General features: G+C 42.0%; 1 protein-coding gene across 1 annotated transcript in view; it reads left to right on the top strand.

Annotated features, from left to right (window-relative positions):
- Window positions 1–849: 849 nt before the first annotated feature.
- The window catches only part of Rasef (RAS and EF-hand domain containing), an 87201-nt gene continuing 69366 nt past the window's right edge, over window positions 850–18684 (top strand). The window contains exon 1 of the mRNA XM_004653073.2: window positions 850–1166. Coding sequence (XP_004653130.2) covers window positions 850–1166 — 317 coding nt within the window. The remainder of the gene's footprint in view (window positions 1167–18684) is intronic.

Raw genomic sequence — 18684 nt, 5'->3', positions numbered from 1 at the left:
GTTGGCAAGCTTGCAAACACTTACCTCTAACATCTGACGCCGTCTTGAAAGAATGCTGCCTATAAGTGATATTGATATTAATGTTTTCTAAGGCTGAGGAACCATACATTGGGGGATATGATACTTATATCTAATAATGGAAAGTTACATGAAAATGCTTCGATCAGAAGAAGTTAAGGGCGCTTGCTGAAAATGCTGTGATGAAACCTGTGAAATTGCAGAATGGGGTCTTCTGTATGTAAAAACGTTGATATTTCAGTGAACTTATATACGAAGGTGCCAAGTTTCTGGAATTAGAAGACATTAGAATGTAAATAACTTTGATCAATTTGAAATCTTACTCTTACTAAGTTTTTCCCCTTCCCAACTAGCTTTCTAAGCTCATGCAGGCGCCAGCCACATCTGGGTGGGGGGAACTGAGCAAAAAGCACTTTACCTGAGAAAGAAAAGATGAAGCCAGGTTGCACCTAAGCAAGCAGGCGTGGGAAGCGGAGCCCGGTGTCCCCTCCTCGGTTGGGCGGAGCTACACTGGGCTGGAGCCCGGCCAGGGCGCGGTGTCCAGTAGTGGGTCACCCAGGGTGCAGCTTCTGTCGCCAAAGGCGGGGTGGGCCTCTCCCGGCCGGCGGGGCCGCGGGGCCAAAGGGGAGCGTGCCAGCCGTCCCAGTCCCGCCCAGCCCGACGCCCCGCCCGCGCTCTCCTGCCAGGGATAGGTGGCAGAACCTGCCCGACTCGCCGGACTTGCTCCGGGCCGGCCGGGAGCTGCGGCAGGTGGCGCGGACTGTCCCGCTGCCCGCGGAGCGCGCCGCTGAGCCCCGGGGACACTCTCCGCCCGAGTCCCCGCGGGGCGGGATGGAGGCGGACGGGGACGCGGAGGAGCTGGCGCGGCTGCGCTCGGTGTTCGCCGCCTGCGACGCGAACCGCTCGGGGCGGCTGGAGCGCGAGGAGTTCCGCGCGCTGTGCGCCGAGCTGCGCGTGCGGCCGGCCGAGGCCGAGGCGGTGTTCCGGCGACTGGACGCCGACTGCGACGGCGCCATCACCTTCCAGGAGTTTGCGAGCGGCTTCTGCGGCGCGTGGCGCGAGGACGGCGCGGAGCCCGGCAGCCCCGGGAGTCCCGCGTGGCTGGACTTCCAGGCGCGCCTCGGGGACGAAGCCCGGCTCATCCCCAGGTGCGTGCGCTGGGGAGGGGCGCGCGCTTCTCCCGGTCCCCTGCTGGGGGGTTTTGGGGGAAAAGCCTGGAGTCCCGCGGCGACCGTTCTGGCGAGGCAGCCTCAGCGCTCCCCCCAGCCCCACCGGCTCACCGGTACCCACCCTTCTCAGCTGCACCCCGGGCCTGGGCTTCCGGCCAACTTGGCATCGCCTGGAATACTTTTTGCGCTTTTTGTTTGCTGGACACTAGGTAGGAACGGAAGCTGCTAGGTTGCGCGTTCCATTCGGGGATGCTTAGTGTGCGCTGGGCACTGAAGCACCGCTGTGGGAACATCCTGGGAGGTAGATTTGTCTATATCTGAAGGACAGACGTAGCAGAATAAACTTCGACTGACGTGCCTCAAGAGGCATGCCCAGTTAAGTAAAGACAGGGATTTGATTTCAGATATCCTGAAGTGACAGTTCGTTTTTATACAATAAAATAAAATGACACAATCGCCCACTATATTCTCCCACTCTATGGATTTGAGAGAACTACTTTAATACCAAGTTATTACTTTAATTCTCATTGAGGAAAGGAGTGTGTGTAGGGGGCGATTCCGGGACTGGAGATTTTTGTTGAGATTGATTGCATCAGTCCAATCCTTGGAGTCCAGCTGTTTCTCCTGTGCAGTTTCTACCCTGTTTTTTTTTTTTTTTTCAAACACTCCCAACAATTGCTACAGAACTTGTTTTTCTTTTTCTTTTCTTTTATTGCGTTGTTTTAACTGAAATTTTATTGGGTACAGGCAGTCATTATTAAGATCAGAAAGGCGGCATTTTAAATGATAGTTTGCATATCTGAGACTTAGTTTTGACATGGAATAGCCCCCAGAGGGTGTATGGCAAAGTGCCAGCATATTGCCTCACCTCTCACACTTCTTCCTCCTTCCAGCTTCTCCCTCCACTTTGGAGGGAGGAGTGAGACTGGGTATGGAACTTGCGTGACTCACTGTGGATAAGGGGAATTGCGTAGAGGAATCCGTGTGACACCCATCCGTTCTGTTTACAAGTGATTGTTTAAAACAGTATCTCTACCAAGGAAGTACAAAAATTTAAATTGTAGGCTATCTGTTCTTTCTTTGAGTCATCTTTCAAGTGTAATTTAGCTTGTTTAAAAAGAAAGGTGACCATTTAAGAATGAGTAAGTTGAGCCCCCACCCTAATAAATATATGTGTTTGTGTGTGTGTGTGTGTGTGTGTGTGTGTGAGAGAGAGAGAGAGAGAGAGAGAGAGAGAGAGAGAGACAGAGAGAGACAGAGAGAGAGAGACAGAGAGAGAGAGGGAGAGAAAGTCTTTTTACATTATGAAATTTTAGCAGATACTTGATCCTTAACCTCTCAATGCTTATATTGACAACTGATCAGTGAACAAACCAGGACTTTACAGTACTTAATGATAATGCCTTCCCAAACACCTTCAGAAGTTATTAAGTTTAATGGACATCTTTGTCATCTGGTAGACTTGAATCCTGGGCCCCACCTCCTGAGGTGAGATTAACAAATACAATATTTGCCTCCCTCCCTGCCCAGGAGAAGTGGAAAAGAACTAACTTCAGTTGATCCTCTGATTGTTACCATGGTAGCCATTGCTGTTTTGGTAAATTGGACTGCTTATACCCAACTTCCTCAAACAGCTGCTCGCCTTTCCTTCTTTCTGTCCATCCAAATGTGAACAGTCTTTTGTTATGGATAATGCTGATGTCATTATTTCAGTCAAATTGATTCCACAGACGTTTCTGAGTGTCTGTCATGTGCCAAATACTATCTTAGGCACTGTTGTTCCCAGAGACAAGGACAAGGCTAAGATATAGCTCATATCCTCAGCAAGCCCACTGTGTGGGTCAAACACTTCTCAAACATTATCTTAAATAACACTTAGACATGAGGCTTATTTATAGGAAACTCCATAAATTTTACACTTTTGCAAGTGGTACTTCCCTTTAAAGTCTTGGAATTTATTTTAATATAAAATATTATATTTTCTTCTGAGGTGTGGAGTTTGAGCTTGTGGCACAGCTGCCAACCTACATTCTATCTCACTTGGTGGCACAGTGCTCTATGCCTCTTTCAGAATGTACTTATACCCAGTTTGAGAGAAAAGATACTCGATGTAAGAACGTTTCCTTCCTGTATAGACAAAGCATGGAAGTGCTAATAGGGTTTCTATTTCAAATATATTTCAGTCAGAAAGTGACTTTGAGTTGAACTCTCTAGTTCATGATAATTACAAAATTAGAGAGGAAATAAAACTCCATTGTGGAGGGCTAAAAATGGTTATTGTGAATCGGAAGGTTGTTCTAAAGGATTTTTTTTTTTTTTTTTTTCTGAGACTTGAGGGACCACTTCCCTAACAGTCTGGCCAGGCAAGGGTCCCAAGGTGTAATCTGTTACCTTGCTCCTGGCAGGTTTCCAAAATCAGATGGGCTTTTACTACTTCCTAATAAGAAAATAACGACCTCTAGCAGATTGAAACCAGAATGGGAGGTGAGGCAAGGTGCTTATGTAAGAAAATTCAGAAAGGAAGAGGGTAACCAGGCCAAGAAACTTTTCTGGGATGGAAGGGCCTTGGCTGATGTGCTGAAGTGGGAATTGAGAGAGTAGCTGGTGTATGGCAAAATTCCTCCGCATTAATAGCAGCGAACCACTATTGCCAGTTTTATCAAAAGCCGCTGGGACAACTCATGAGAGCAGGCATGGGCAGAGTCACAGGGCCTCCACCTGAGATCTCAGGTGTACCCTATGCTAGCTGTATGCAATAGCATGAGTTCCTATGACCTCAGCAGGAGATAGAGGGCAAAAGATCAAGGAACAAAGAGCTCCATCGAGGTAGTTATTTTGGATTCTGCATGCTGTGTAAGTAAGCCCTCACCCGAAGCAGGATATAGACACGGAGCTTCTGGAAGCAGCCACAGGGAAGTCGTCATTAAGGGTAGGATGAAACTTTTCAGTGGTGTAGTTGCTCTGGGGTCCCCATGCCCTGTAAGCCCCCCTCTGTGGCTGAGGATGGAGCATCTGAGGAGTATCTTGACAGAGGGAGCCCATCAAAGTGGCTGCTTAATGAGCTCCACCTTCCTATAAACCCCGCTCAATGCTCTTTAAGTAACCCCAATAAACTCACTGGTTCACTGAACTGGTATTGGTCCAATTGTGCTTTTGCCTGTCATCTGAGCCCTATTCGTAGTAGAGATGGTGTTTGCATCTTCCCAGGGGAAGTTTCCCCTACAGTGGTAGTTCTCTCTTTAGCCCAGGTGTATCCTTAATTACCAGAACAGGACATGGTTCCAGAATCCCCAGCCTACTCTGAGCCTGGCCAGCTTGGAAGAAGAAGAGAGGAGTTGGGGAGAAAGCTCTGGGACACTTTAAGTTACAGCTCTTTTATTTACATTAAAGAAAAAAGAAGATCAGAGAGACAACTTTATGGGAAAGGGGGACATAACAAAATGCTTCTTGTGGAAGTAACAACTGAAGTTTTCAAAATCGTTTGAAATGAGAACTATTGCAATGTTTTGTGTAAGATACACAAATTAATGATAGGAACTGGCATGGTCAAAGAATTGTCTAAACTCATGACATTTTAAAACAGAAAAGGCTCAGTAAATGTGAGCCCAACAGAGTGTTGTTGCTTTTTTTTTTTAATCTTAGAGGAAATAAGATTGCACACATGACTAGATTAAAAAGAGTATGTCTAGAAAAACTATAACCCAGAATGAAGGATATCTCAGCTGCTTGTAGAAATGTCAAGTCATACACAGAAAGAGCCAAATTGGCTATTTAAATTTTTGTCTATTTTACTATTTATATGTATGTGTCATGTGTGGAGGTCAGAGAACAACATCCTTCCACATTTTCTGAGACAGTGTCTCTCTTGCTTGGGAGATTTTGGAATCTTCTGGCTCTCCCTCCCATTTCCTTCAGTGTGCTGGAATTAACAGACAGGTGCACACCACTTTGTGTCTGCATTTACATGGGCTTTGAGGAACACTGAATGGGAGTTGGCAGGCTTGCAAGCTTGTGTCTTTCTTTAGCTTCTGTGCCATCTTTTCAGCCCCAAGTTGGCAATTTTAAAACTTTATTATTTATTTATTTATTTGAGAGAGAAAGAGGTAGGGAGAGGGAGAGAGAAAATGGGTGTGCCAGGGCATCCAGCCACTGAAAACAAACTCCAGACACATGTGCCCTCTTGTGCATGTTACTTATGTGGGTCCTGGTTAATCAAACTAAGGGCCTTTGGCTTTGCAGGCAACTGCCTTAACTGTTAAGCCATCTCTCCGGCCCCCAAGTTGGCTGTCTTAAAAGACTAACATAGTTTAAGATAATTTTGGCTCAGGACCTGTAACTTTTAATTCTGCACAATTGCTGGCATTGGTAGTTGTAGTTTTAATAATGCAGGTTTGGCTTCTGAGTGTCTGGGCTTTTGATTACCTTTTGGATAGACATCTGTGGTGGTTTGAATCAGGTGTCTCCCATAAACTTAGGTGTTCTGAATGCTAGGTTCCCAGCTGATGGAGATTTGGGAATTAACGTCTTCTGGAGAGAGTGTATTGTTCAGGGAGGGCTGATGGGTATTATAGCCAGTGTCCCCTTACCAGTGTTTGGGCACACTCTCCTGTTCTAGTTGTCCACCTTATATGGGCCAGAGGGTGATGTCCGCCCTCTGCTCATGCCATCGTTTTCTGCTGGCATCCTGGAGCTTCCCCTTGAACCTGTAAACCAAAATAAACCTCTTTTTCCCTTAAGCTGCTCTTGGTAGGGTGATTTCCACCATCAATACAAACCTGACTGCAACAGTCTCCTGTCACATTTTAAGCATTTGGCAAGTGTTGTGCCATGTGCTAGGAGGCTCACTTCGTGAGGCTGAATGGGGAGGAAGGCAGCTCATCAGGAGAGAGATAATTTAACCTACATAGCCATTGTAAAGGAACTCCTGGCTTATATAAATTTATAGCAGTTATGATCTGGGTTATGTACATGTATATACATATTATATTAATATTATATGTATTTTTCCTGCATCTGACATGACATTTACATATAATACATTGTTTAGGAATATATATCAATATTTATCAAGCAACATCTGGAATACCTTGGACAATTTTAATTATTTAACATGCAAGTGATTTAAAGATCATAGGCATAATGAAACATTGTGTAATAGGCCCAGATTTCATCTATTATTTTTAAAATATGCCTTTTTCTCTTTTTTTAAATACATTTTATTTATTTATTTGAGAGAGAGAATGGACATGCCAGGGCCTCCAGGCACTGCGAACAAATTCCAGATGCATGCACCCCCTTGTGCATCTGGCTTATATGGATCCTGGAGAGTCAATGGGGATCCTTTAACTTTGCAGGCAAATGCCATAACCACTAAGCCATCTCTCCAATGCGAGTTTTTTTTTTTTTTAACAAACTAATGGTAAAGCATGCAAGATTAGCATTTGGGTATAATTTAATCATAGGTTTTACATATCTCTTTAATAAAAAAGGAAGAATAAGACCTTGTAAACCATTTTTGTAAACATTTAAAGTGGGACAGTATTTAAGAAAATCTAGTGTAATTAACAGAATCAGATGTTAGGTTTAGAGTATTGGAATTTTGACATTAGAAGCTTGATAATCTTTAATAATAATGAACTTAGTTAAAACCATTTTTAGTCTAACTCAACTTTTTGTAGTTCTATAAAGCATACCTTGACCAGAAGTTTAATAACTTTTAATATAATTTTTATTTAATCCTAGAATTTCTTAATTTTTACATATTTATTTATTTATACAGAGAATGGGTATACCAGGGTCTTTTGCCATTGCAAATGAATTCCAGATGCATGTGCTACTTTGTGCATCTGGCTTTACACAGGTGCTGGGGAATTGAACCAGGGGCTGCTCGGCTTTGCAAATAAGCCTTTAACAGCTGAACCATATCTCCAGCCCTAACCCTAAAACTCAATAACCTTTAATAATAATGAACCTAGTTTTAAATAACCATGTCACCTTTTCAGCTTAGCTCTCAAGTGCACCTTGCCAGAAATTTAATAAACTTTTTTTTTGGCTGAGTATGGTGGCATATGCCTTTATGAGAGAGAGAATGAGAAAGAGAAGAGAGAAAAAATTGGTGTTCCATGGCCTCAGCCACTACAACTGAACTCCAGACACGTGTGCCACCTGTGTGCATGTGTGATCTTGTGCGTTTGTGTCACCTTGTGCATCTGGCTTATGCGGGACCTGAAGAGTGGAACATGGGTCCTTAGGCCTCTCAGGCAGGCACCTTAACCACTAAGCAATCCCTCTAGCCAAATAACTTTCAATATTTTATTTAACCTTGTCAGAAATACACATTATATCTTTTTAAAATAAAAACCCAGCAAGTTAATTAGAAGTACTTTTAAATGATAATTTAGGAAGCTGAATCTGAAAGAAGGAATCTGTACCTTATATCTTAATAGTAAAAATACAGGTAAAACAAAACATATCAATAGCTATGTGTCTTATTAATATACAGAAAACCCACATTATGTGTAGTTCTACATAAAAATTCATGCATCTTATGTCTCATTAGCATCTTAAATCTACACCCGGCAGTGTGTCTTTTTTGTGCTATAAAGAATCATAGGTCACAGGTAGACATTCACGCCTGCAGCTGGATTTAGCCAGCCTGGTGGAGAAAGTCCCAGCTTCATTCTTTGCTTGCTAACTGATTTCTTTCCTGCAGCAGTTTTTATGCAAGGCTCAGTAACCCTACTCTGTCTTGCCTTACTGGTATGAACTGGTGCTGGTGTTCAGAGCATTTAATAGAAGACTGTCAAGGAGAACAGTTGATTAGAAAGTAGGTTATTCCGTGTGATCAGACCAGACTTTTGTCAGCTCTATCTGTAGCAATTTTGAGTGTATTTATGACCATGTTTCCTTGGTAATTTAACTTAGAACACTACTTTATCAGGAACAGGATCAAGAGAGGGTAACTGGCCAAAGTGGGGACACATTCAAATTGGTGCCTGCCTTTTAACAGGTTTTGGCATTGGTGATCCATTGGGTGGGGAAGGAAGAATTTGTTCAGACACCAAAATCAGTCCTTTGGGGTTAGCTCTTTCATATGATTTATGGTATTTTTAAAAACTCAGTAATTGAGAAATAAGAAATTTGGGGCTGGGGAAGTAGCTCAGGGGTAGAGTGCTTGCCTATAATATACCAGGCTGTGGGTTTCAACCTCAATACTGGAAAGAAAACAAAAGAAAAACAATAAATTCCAAACAAAACAAAACAATAAAACTAAGGAACTTTTTTCCTTTTTTTTTTTCTTTCTTTTTTTTTTTTTTTTTTTGATTTTTTTTGAAGAAGGGTCTCACTATAGCCCAGGCTGACCTGAAATTCACTATGCATCTCAGGCTGCTCTTGAACTCATAGCAATCCTCCCAAGTCTGGGATTAAAGGCGTGCACCACTATGCCCTGCAAAACTGAGAAACTTGAGAAAATACTATCTATGTACTTCAGCTTACCCTATAACTAGAATGATGATTACTGAACTTAAGAGGCAAGGCTCAAAAACTGCACACCAGTGCTACTTAATTGTGAAAACTTAGTAAAAAATTAGAGACAGACCTTCTTTACTGGTCTGGGTTCTCTTTGTACATCTGTTTCTTGGACCCCACTTGAGTCTCTTGCAGTGTGATTGTCTGCTTTAGTAATGGCGCAGTTACTTCATCAGCTCACTTAACTTACACTGTCTGGTGCTTGTCAAAGCGGGAAAGGAGAGGAAAGATGGAGGCAACCTGAGAGTGAGCTAGGGATTGAGGGCACAATGTAAGAGAGCTAAGGAGGACAACATACAGAAAGGTGAGGAAAGGGACTGAGGTTGATTGATTTCATCATGCTTCAGTTTCCCTTTCGTTATTGCTTGAATGTAGACTGTCTCCCATAAGCTCATGTGTTTGAGCACTTAGTATCCAACAGATGACATTGTGTAGGAAAGTTGTAGAATCTTTAGGAGGTGGAGTCTTGCTGGAGGTTGTAAAGTTTTTATTTTATTTTATTTTATTTTTATCCCTGTCCATCTTCCTGATCCTTCTCTGATTCTTGACTGTAGGTGGGATGAATGACTTTCTGCTGTTGTCATCATGCTTTCTGGACCATAATGGGCTATATCCCCTTAAAACTGTAAGCTGAAAACCAGCCCTTTCCTTCCCTGAGTTGCTACTGGTCAGTTATTTTTTTTTGTCACCATAGCAGGTATAGTGAGATTTCAACCTCGACCCAACTTGAGATGAGAGAAATAGATCTCCTTTACTTCCCTTGATCTCAGCTCTTTGGTATCTTTAACATGTGAGCATGTTGATAAATTGGAGTATGTTTGTGGTGTCTAAGGATAAATGAACATATACATAAAATAAATACTGATGCATGGACAGTAATATCTGATTTTCCTGCAGGGAGGTAGCATTTCTTTTTCTAGCTTTGGGACATAATCATTGTAAGTTTAACTTTAAGGAATAGAGTACTCAGAGATGAGCTGTTTCTTTGGCTCAAGAACCAAAAGGAAACAGGCTTTAATTGGCACAGTGAGGGGGAGGTGATGGTTTTAGATTTTTTTTTGTTGTTGTTGTTTGTTTGAGAAAGGAGAGAATCTTTAAGGAGATATTTTAAAAGAAAAACTTCATGACTCAATCCTATGTGATGAGTACTATTCTTTTTCTTTTCTGGGTTTTATGGTTACCTGTAGTTGCCTTTTTATTGCTGGGACTAAACACATGCCAAAAGCAGATGATAGGAGGAAAAGGTTTATTTTGGTTTGCAGTTTTGAGAGGAAGCTTCATGATGGTAGGGGAAAGATGAGACTTGATATCACCTACTGCCATAGCAGTTAGAAAACATTAGCAAGAGAGTGGGCTGGGCTAGCATTGGCACACTGAGGAATAATAAGCCTCAAGGTCCATCTCCAGTGACATACCTCCTCTAGCAAGGCTCCACCTCCCAAGCTGCCATCAGCTGGGGTGTAAGTATCAAAACATATGAATTTATGGGGAATTTCTGATTCAAACCCCATATTTCACTCCTGGCTCCCATCTCATGATAAAAAAAATGTATTCAGTTCAACTTTAAAAGTCTCTATACTGGGGCTGGAGAGATGGCTTAGTGGTTAAGCGCTTGCCTGTGAAGCCTAAGGACCCAGGTTGGAGGCTCAATTCCCCAGGACCCACATTATCCAGATGCACAAAGGGGTGCACGCATCTGGAGTTTGTCTGCAGTGGCTGGAGGCCCTGGTGTTCCCATTCTCTCTCTGTCTCCCTCTCAAACACTTTCTCCCTCTGTCTGTCACTCTCAAATAAATAAATTTTTTTAAAAAAAGTCTCTATACTCTTTGAAAATCAATCTTAGTGCTGCTTCAAAGTCCAATGTCTCACCTGAAACAGTCTTTTGACTGTGAGCCTATAAAATCAAAACACAAGTTACATACTTTCAGCATATAATGGCACAGTGTGAACATTCCTACTGCAAAAGATGGCATTGAGCATAGCAAGGAAATACTGAACCAATGCAACCATAGAAAACAAACAGGCCAATATCAAGTCTTAATAATTCCAGGTTTGGTATCTGGGACCTGTGATGTTATCGCTGGGATTTCAGTTTAGTCCCTCCGGTGGGTCTGCCTATCGCCCAGTGACAACTCTGTCCTGAGCCAGAAGCTCTTCTTGGCAGCAGTTCTGTAGTCCTCACATCTCTAAATTCCCAGTGTCTCTGTTGCAGTCCATGGTTCCATGCCATGGTTTTACAGGACACAGGGCACAGGGCATAGGGACTTCAACAACCCTGCCCAACAATTCAAAAACAGAACAACAGAAAAGTATACTTCAAAGCAAATGACCCTATCTTCCCTGCATTTGCATTTGTTTTACTTCCATAACCTGTACCTTGTGGGCTAAACTGCCTGGCTGTTCATCTGGGGAAGGGGGAGTAAATCCTCCTCCGTGAGAAGCAGAAACTTTGAGCATTCTTCTGCCAGGTCCCTACTCTGAAAGTAAGCATTCTTCCTAATGTCACAGTGCAGAACATTTGGCCCAACCTCAGTAGTGGTAATCTCTCAAACAGTTGCAGCTGAACAGGGCTATAGTCTACAACCTGAAACTTTTATTTTTTTCTATGCCATATCCATCTCTTCACACCAGTCTATTTCTTCTAAATCACCGATACTCAAGTTCTCACAACACAGGCAGAATGCAGGTAGCCTCTTATATAGACTGTTTTTAACCCAGTTCTGTCAAAGTTCTCTTTTCCCTCATAAACCAAGCCTCTGTAGCCCTTAGTTCTTTCTGCATTTAAGTCTTTTTTTCAGTTTTCATTTATTTTTTTCATTTATTTTTATTTACTTATTTGAGAGCGACAGAGAGAGAAAGAGGCAGAGAGAGAGAGAGAGAGAGAAAGAGAGAGAATGAGAATGGGTGCGCCAGGGCCTCCAGCCACTGCAAATGAACTCCAGATGTGTGCGCCCCCTTGTGCATCTGGCTAACATGGGTCCTGGGGAACTGAGCCTCGAACCAGGGTCCTTAAGCTTCACAGGCAAGTGCTTAACCTCTAAGCCATCTCTCCAGCCCTATTTATTCATTTATTTTTTAATTTTTCAAAGTCGGGTCTCCTTCTAGATCAGGCTGACCTGGAATTCACTGTGTAGTCTCAGGGTGACCTCAAAGTCTCAGCGATCCTCCTACCTCTGCCTCCCATGTGCTAGGATTAAAAGCGTGCGCCACTCATCAAGCTCCATTTACTGCACTGCAAGGCATCTCTTAGTCCAGTTTTAAATTCGTCCATATTTGTTCTGAAAATTAGTTCCAAAAGATTAAAAGCCACATAGTCAGGTTTCTAACAGTAAGATCCTTTTCCTCTGGTACCAATTTTATGTTATACTTACCTTCACATTCTTGGGACAAAACACAACAAAAGCAGCAATGGCAGGAACAGTTTTATTTTGGTTTACACTCTCCAAAGGAAGCTTCATTATAGCAGGGGAAAGATGGTGTACCAAGAGGCTGGACTTTACCTTCTGTCAGAGAAGATGGAAAACAGCAGTAAGAGAGTGAACTAAGCTGGAAAAGCACACTAGAGGCTAATAAACCTGAAGGTCTTCCCTAGTGACACATCTCTTCCAGCAAGGCTCCATCTACCAAACTGCCACCAGACATGGGCCAAGTATTCAAAGCACACGTGTTTATGGGTTTATCTGATTCAAATCACCACATTATTTATTAGGGTTCTCTGGAGTTCCTGCAGAAACTCCTTTTCTTTAATAATCTTTGGAGTACAATTATGTGTATTATTCATTTGTTGAGTGGGGAAAGGTGTCCAAACCTCAGCTCACTTTTTAACCATGGGCTTCCTTTTGGCCTCATGAATCTGTGAGGTTTGGTGCCTCTGCTTGCTGGTGGTGCTTACTTGTAGTTCCGCAGCTTGAGTTTAATCTCTTTCTGTTCCTCATAGTACTTTCAGTTTTGACTTCAGGGGCAGTGGCCAACTCTGCTCTCCAGTGCTCACTAGCTATTCTGAGCTTTACTCTCAGAATTTAAGAGAAAAAAATTTCTTCTGCCTTAATAGTTTGGACAAAAATAAGAAGGTATAAAGCTGAGTCACACTGGGAGGACTAAGAGCTACCTGCAGTCTTGGTTTTAGCTCTTGTTTGAACTGCACTGGTTCACTCTTTTCTCAAATTGCTGTTGAAATTCATGATTGTGCTGCTCCTTTCACTATGAACACTTAGTCTTTGTTTGCCTAGTTCATTTCTGCCTAGGTTACCTAGTCTTTTTCTATGCATAAAAATGGAAGTAGCAGCATCATGCTGGTGTGCCTTCAATGGAAGTGAATTGAAGCTGATGAATTGAAAGGACAACTTTTAAGAGGCCAGGAAAGGGTAAATTCAAATATGTTTCTTTTCTTATCAGAAGTGGGTAGATACAATGCACATCATTGCTTCATGCATAACTTGCTCCACTGGGGTTGCATTTGACAGCAGCATGCAGTTGGAAGGAAGAGATGGAAGAGACTACTTAGCTTCTGGCTAGCTCCCAGAGCAAACTTATAAGGGTAGAATTCATGTGTTACTTATACTTTCTTTGGAATTATTTTTTCAAGCAAGTTCCTTGTCTAGCTTGTTCCAACTGATGATTGTTTTTGTCAGAGTAACTATGAAAAAAGAAAAGTGAAATTTAGTCTAGAAAGATTTTTTTTTCTACACATCTTATAGAAACAAGATATACTGATGCAGTAACAAAAATGTATTTATTTAATTTTTCACTTCACTGTTGTCTTCCTTAATTTCTGGCTATTATTGAGAGTACATTGTACTAACCCTGGTTTGGTAATTTGAATGGATATCCTCCAATAAATTCAGGAGTTTTATTCAAGCTTTTAATTTGGTATCACTATGGGTTCATCCTGGGGTCCAGCCCCAAAGTGAAGGGTCACATCAGGAAATCTAGTCAGAATGTATGCAGAGTGCTTGAGCTCTGCCTTGGGTTCCTGGAGTGTGATTGATTATGGTGATGGTGATGGTGGTGGTGTTTCTCTCTGTGTGTATCTGTGAAAAGAAGGCCAGCTCCTTCCACCATCATGGAATTTCCTCGTAATCTGTAAGCTTCAAATAAATGCCCTTCTTTCCATAGCTGTGCCTGGTGTTCATCCCAGTGGTGTGAAGCTTCTACTATACCTGGCCTTCAGGAGAGCTCATGGTCTTACCCTTTCAAATTCCCAGGTTCTTTGGAGGGCAGAGTAATAGGTGAAACACCCCTCCTGGCATACCAAAGCACTACACACTGCAGAAGTGGGGTGATCCACATAATATCTTCCAAATTAGGGCCGTAGACCCTTTGGAGTATTGACCTGGATGGTTATGGATTTTACAGACAAAGCATCCTTGGTTTTGTTCTGATGGGAATATGTGGTAAGTTAATGTAAACATATTCAGAATCACTTAGATGACTACTAAATTAGAGATTCTACTATATAATTTCAAAAACTACCTTTTGTGTATATGGCGCTGTGTGGATTGTAAGGGACTGGCAAGAAAGGCAGAGAGTGGGGCTGGTTGGTGTATGGCTGCATTCCTATCAACTGAAGGTGACTGACAACACATTTGAATTTGTGTTCTCAGTAGAAAAGTGGTGAGATAACAGGTTTTGTTTATGGAAGTGTGTTGAGACAGTCACATACGGATGCCAGAACACTGGCATTAGCTCTGGTGTGGCAGTTTTAGTAGAAATGCTTCCTCTGTCAGACTAGCTGGCCAATCCTAATTCTGAATGTACCCATTTTGTAATGTGTTGGTTTTACACATGTATTGGAGCTATCAGTTTAAGGAGCATATATGCATGTTCATAGTTAATAATTGAAAAATCAAGATAACAAACTCAAATGTGGGATCCTTAGGAGCTATTAGGTCTACATGTAAATGAAAAGTGAGAGGTACTACTCTAAAGAAAGCTGAACTTCTGAGGAGCTGCATAGGCATGTGTACCAGTTACTCTATTTATTGTTGTGGCCAAATAGTTGATAAGCAGCATCAGAAAAAAATGTGATGGTTTATTCTGGCTTACAGTTTTGAGGCAGTGCATCCTATTAATGTTGTGGAAGGCTTGACAGCAGGGACAGGAGGCCAAAAATCCTCTAGGCATGTCCTCACTGAATCACTTCCTCCAGCAAAGCTTCACCTCCTAAAGGTTCCACAACCTTCCCACATAGTACCACCAGTTGGGGACCAAGTGTTCAAACACATGAATTTATAGGCAAGGTATTTTATATTCATATCACAATAGTTTAGAAATATTAGCCTCTTCCTTTTTAAAAATCACATACCACTTCCTTTTATAATTTGAGGGCAGATTACAGTAAGAGATGTTTCTCTTAAATGACCCAATCTTAAAGTGCTTTTTTCCTAATTATGAAACCCTTTAACTTTTTTCTATGATTTTTAAATTCATTTACTCATTTCTTCACCTAACTAATTTTTATAACTGTGCACCTGATACAGCCTCCATGTACTTAAAAACCATATCCTGGCAAAATCAAACTTTCTCAGTATCCAGACAGTGACAGTACTAGAAAGGATATTGGGTAGGAAAAGACAGGGGAGATGGCCTGGCTCCAGCTCTCCCTGGTGGACAGGAATCACATATCTGGAGAAGTGATTCCTTCATGTGGTAGAGACAAAGCCTGTTAACTCTTTGACTTCTTTGATGGTATTATAGCTGCCTTGAGAGAGACTCTAGGCCTTTTTCAGAAGATCCCAGAGTTTGTTTTACTCTTAACCTTCCTGAGCTCTGACTGATGAATAAACAGGACTTTTAAACCAGGAGAACCTTGTGGTAAGCATCAATGACTAGTAACATTGAATAGTAGCTTGGAGTCTGTGTCCAGGAAGAGCGTTTGGTCAGGCCCAATTAATTCTACAACTCTCAGGTCTAACTAGCTGTGGCCATAAACAATGCTGAAACAGTGGTGCCCACAATCCTGTATTTTAAGTAGATATTTCTGCATGTGCTGTGAAGATCAAACAATGTAGGCAAGGAAGGTATCATTTCCAACTTGTACACTTGGATTCCTCTAACTGTGCCCTGCATGTTTAAGTGTCAAGTATGATCTCATTTTGAAGATCTGTGTGGACTTGAGCTTCAATTTCATAGACTTAGGGCTTGAGAACTTTGAGTGGTGGTGCCTCTTGCCTTACATATGGGTCATAGCATTTAATCCAAAGGGTTTTTCTTTTTGGCTAATGAATGTCAGTGCACTTTTCAGAGTTATTTTGCTGTTCAGGCTCAACTGATATGGGAATTTGGAGTGTCTTGGAGGACATTGGAGCTTTTTTCAACTCTTGGTTGGGCTTTTAACCCAGTAGTTAGGGTGCCAGACCTAAACCTTGTAACATACTATTGCTTCCTCCTTTAACAGTTAATCCAAATAGGTCTGTCAGTCACTTGGATGGGAAATCACCCTCAGGAATGTTGTCTACAATGCCTGAAGTCATATTAAGAAGAGGCTTATTCCCTAATGTGATATATACTTATGTACCTAGAATCCCTCTTCAAGGCACTTGCTTATAGATTTTCACTGCTAAGCCTGTCTGCTTTTGTGAGTTTTAACTAAAAACATCATAGCTATTCTTTTGGCTCTCTCTTTGTTGGATTCAGATACCATCCAAATCCTAAGGCAGCTTGACTACACTGGGCATTCACTATCTCCCTGTAAAGATTCATGCTTCTTCTATGGCTAAGGAGGCTGCCCTTTGGACATGTAGCTCCAAAAACATGGCTTTCTTTCCTCCTCTTATCAATCTCTTTCTTTCTGGAAGTTTCTGAGAGCTATAGCCTGGTGCTTTGTTTTTTTTTTTTTTTTTTCCTCATCTCAGACTTCAATAAAATTGTCCTTGAACTTTCCTCTAAGTCCCTTTTTTTTAAATTTTTTTTATTTTTATTTTTTTCTAGTGTTATTATTTAGTTTATTTGCACATAAAAGACTCAAGGGACACCTGTGCTTTCTGAAAATAAGTGTTTTTAGACTTCTTTAGACGTCAGAAACAGCTAACAAATTTAAAACTTCAGAAAAATGCAAAAATAAAAAAATGAGTCCCCTTCAGAGAAGTTTCTTTTTAGAGAGCCCAGACAGAATGAATGCCAAAGTCTTTGCTTTGACCTAGGTATAATCAGTGTAAACCTATAAAAGGTTGTTTCTGAAAGTGTTTGTGTTTGTGGGTTTGGCTTTCCTTTGGAAGGTGGTGAGTTGAGCTACTACATGGAAAGCAAGGGCAGGAGGAGACGCTAGCTGCGGGGTGGGTTTGGGCCAAACGCGTCACTTTAAGCGGTTCAGTTCTCTGCGTGACTTGGGCCCAGGACTCGGACCTCAAGAGAACAGATTGTTCAAATCATTTTCGGGGTTTTCCACTTAGAACAGCTGAGCAGTTTCCGAAGCGCTCCTTAGAAATGAGGGAGCGCATCCTGGGAGCAGAGCACCCTGACTGCGCCCAGTCCCTGAACAACCTGGCCGCGCTGTGCAATGAGAAGAAGCAGTTCAGCGAGGCCGAGGAGCTTTACCAACACGCGTTAAACATCCGCAGACGGGCGCTGGCTCCGGACCACCCTTCCCTGGCGTACACAGTGAAGCATCTTGCCATCTTGTATAAGAACATGGTAAGGAGCCCTTGCCATGCCTGCATGTTTACAACATACCAGGGATGCCATGATTACGGTCAGCAAGTTAGTTAATCTTCTGATGGATAGGTTATTTTAGACGAATTTTAAAATCATGATTTAATTTTTAACAAATAGTTAAGAACATTTAAAAAAAACACTATTTCAGACTTCACAATATAAGATACTGATTGGGTTTTTGCAAATACCTTCCAAGTACAAATCCGTTCATTAGCATTCTAAATTGTACTCCCTTTTATGTCACATTTCAGGAATTTAACAATTCCAGCCTACCACCCTACCTGTCTAAAACCACCATAAACATAACAAATCACCCAGTTATCAGGGATGCAGAAGGTGTCTTAATGGTTGGCTAAATTATTATTTTCTTTCATTCTCTTCTGACTTTGTCTACAATAAGTGTGACCATTCTTGGTGTAGGAGTTAAGTTGGGAATTTTTATATCTGTTCCCCCAAAAATGCCCCCCGCCCCCGCCATCTGCTTTCCACTCTTGCAGTCACAGCACTGAACAGGCTGACCTGGGACACTGTGCCGGCCCCCTTGCTGAAGTTCATGTGTCAGTCAGAAGACAGCATTGTTGCTGCTGTTTTAGCTCAAGTTTTGTTGTTGTTGTTTGTTTTTTTTTTATTTTTTTTTATTTTTATTAACATTTTCCATGATTATAAAATATATCCCATGGTAATTCCCTCCCTCCCCACCCCCACACTTTCCCGTTTGAAATTCCATTCTCCATCATATTACCTCCCCATTACAATCATTGTAATTACATATATACAATATCAACCTATTAAGTATCCTCCTCCCTTCCTTTCTCCACCCTTTATGTCTCCTTTTCAACTTACTGGCCTCTGCTACTAAGTATTTTCATTCTCACGCAGAAGCCCAGTCATCTGTAGCTAGGATCCGCATATGAGAGAGAACATGTGGCGCTTGGCTTTCTGGGCCTGGGTTACCTGACTTAGTATAATACTTTCCAGGTCCATCCATTTTTCTGCAAATTTCATAACTTCATTTTTCTTTACCGCTGAGTAGAACTCCATTGTATAAATGTACCACATCTTCATTATCCACTCATCTGTTGAGGGACATCTAGGCTGGTTCCATTTCCCAGCTATTATAAATTGAGCAGCAATAAACATGGTTGAGCATGTACTTCTAAGGAAGTGAGATGAGTCCTTTGGATATATGCCTAGGAGTGCTATAGCTGGGTCATATGGTAGATCAATCTCTAGCTGCTTTAGGAACCTCCACACTGTTTTCCACAATGGCTGGACCAGATTGCATTCCCACCAGCAGTGCAGAAGGGTTCCTTTT

This window comes from Jaculus jaculus, chromosome 1 (assembly GCF_020740685.1).
Source record: "Jaculus jaculus isolate mJacJac1 chromosome 1, mJacJac1.mat.Y.cur, whole genome shotgun sequence".
NCBI lineage: Eukaryota > Metazoa > Chordata > Mammalia > Rodentia > Dipodidae > Jaculus > Jaculus jaculus.
This window is presented reverse-complemented; position numbering and strand designations above follow the sequence as displayed.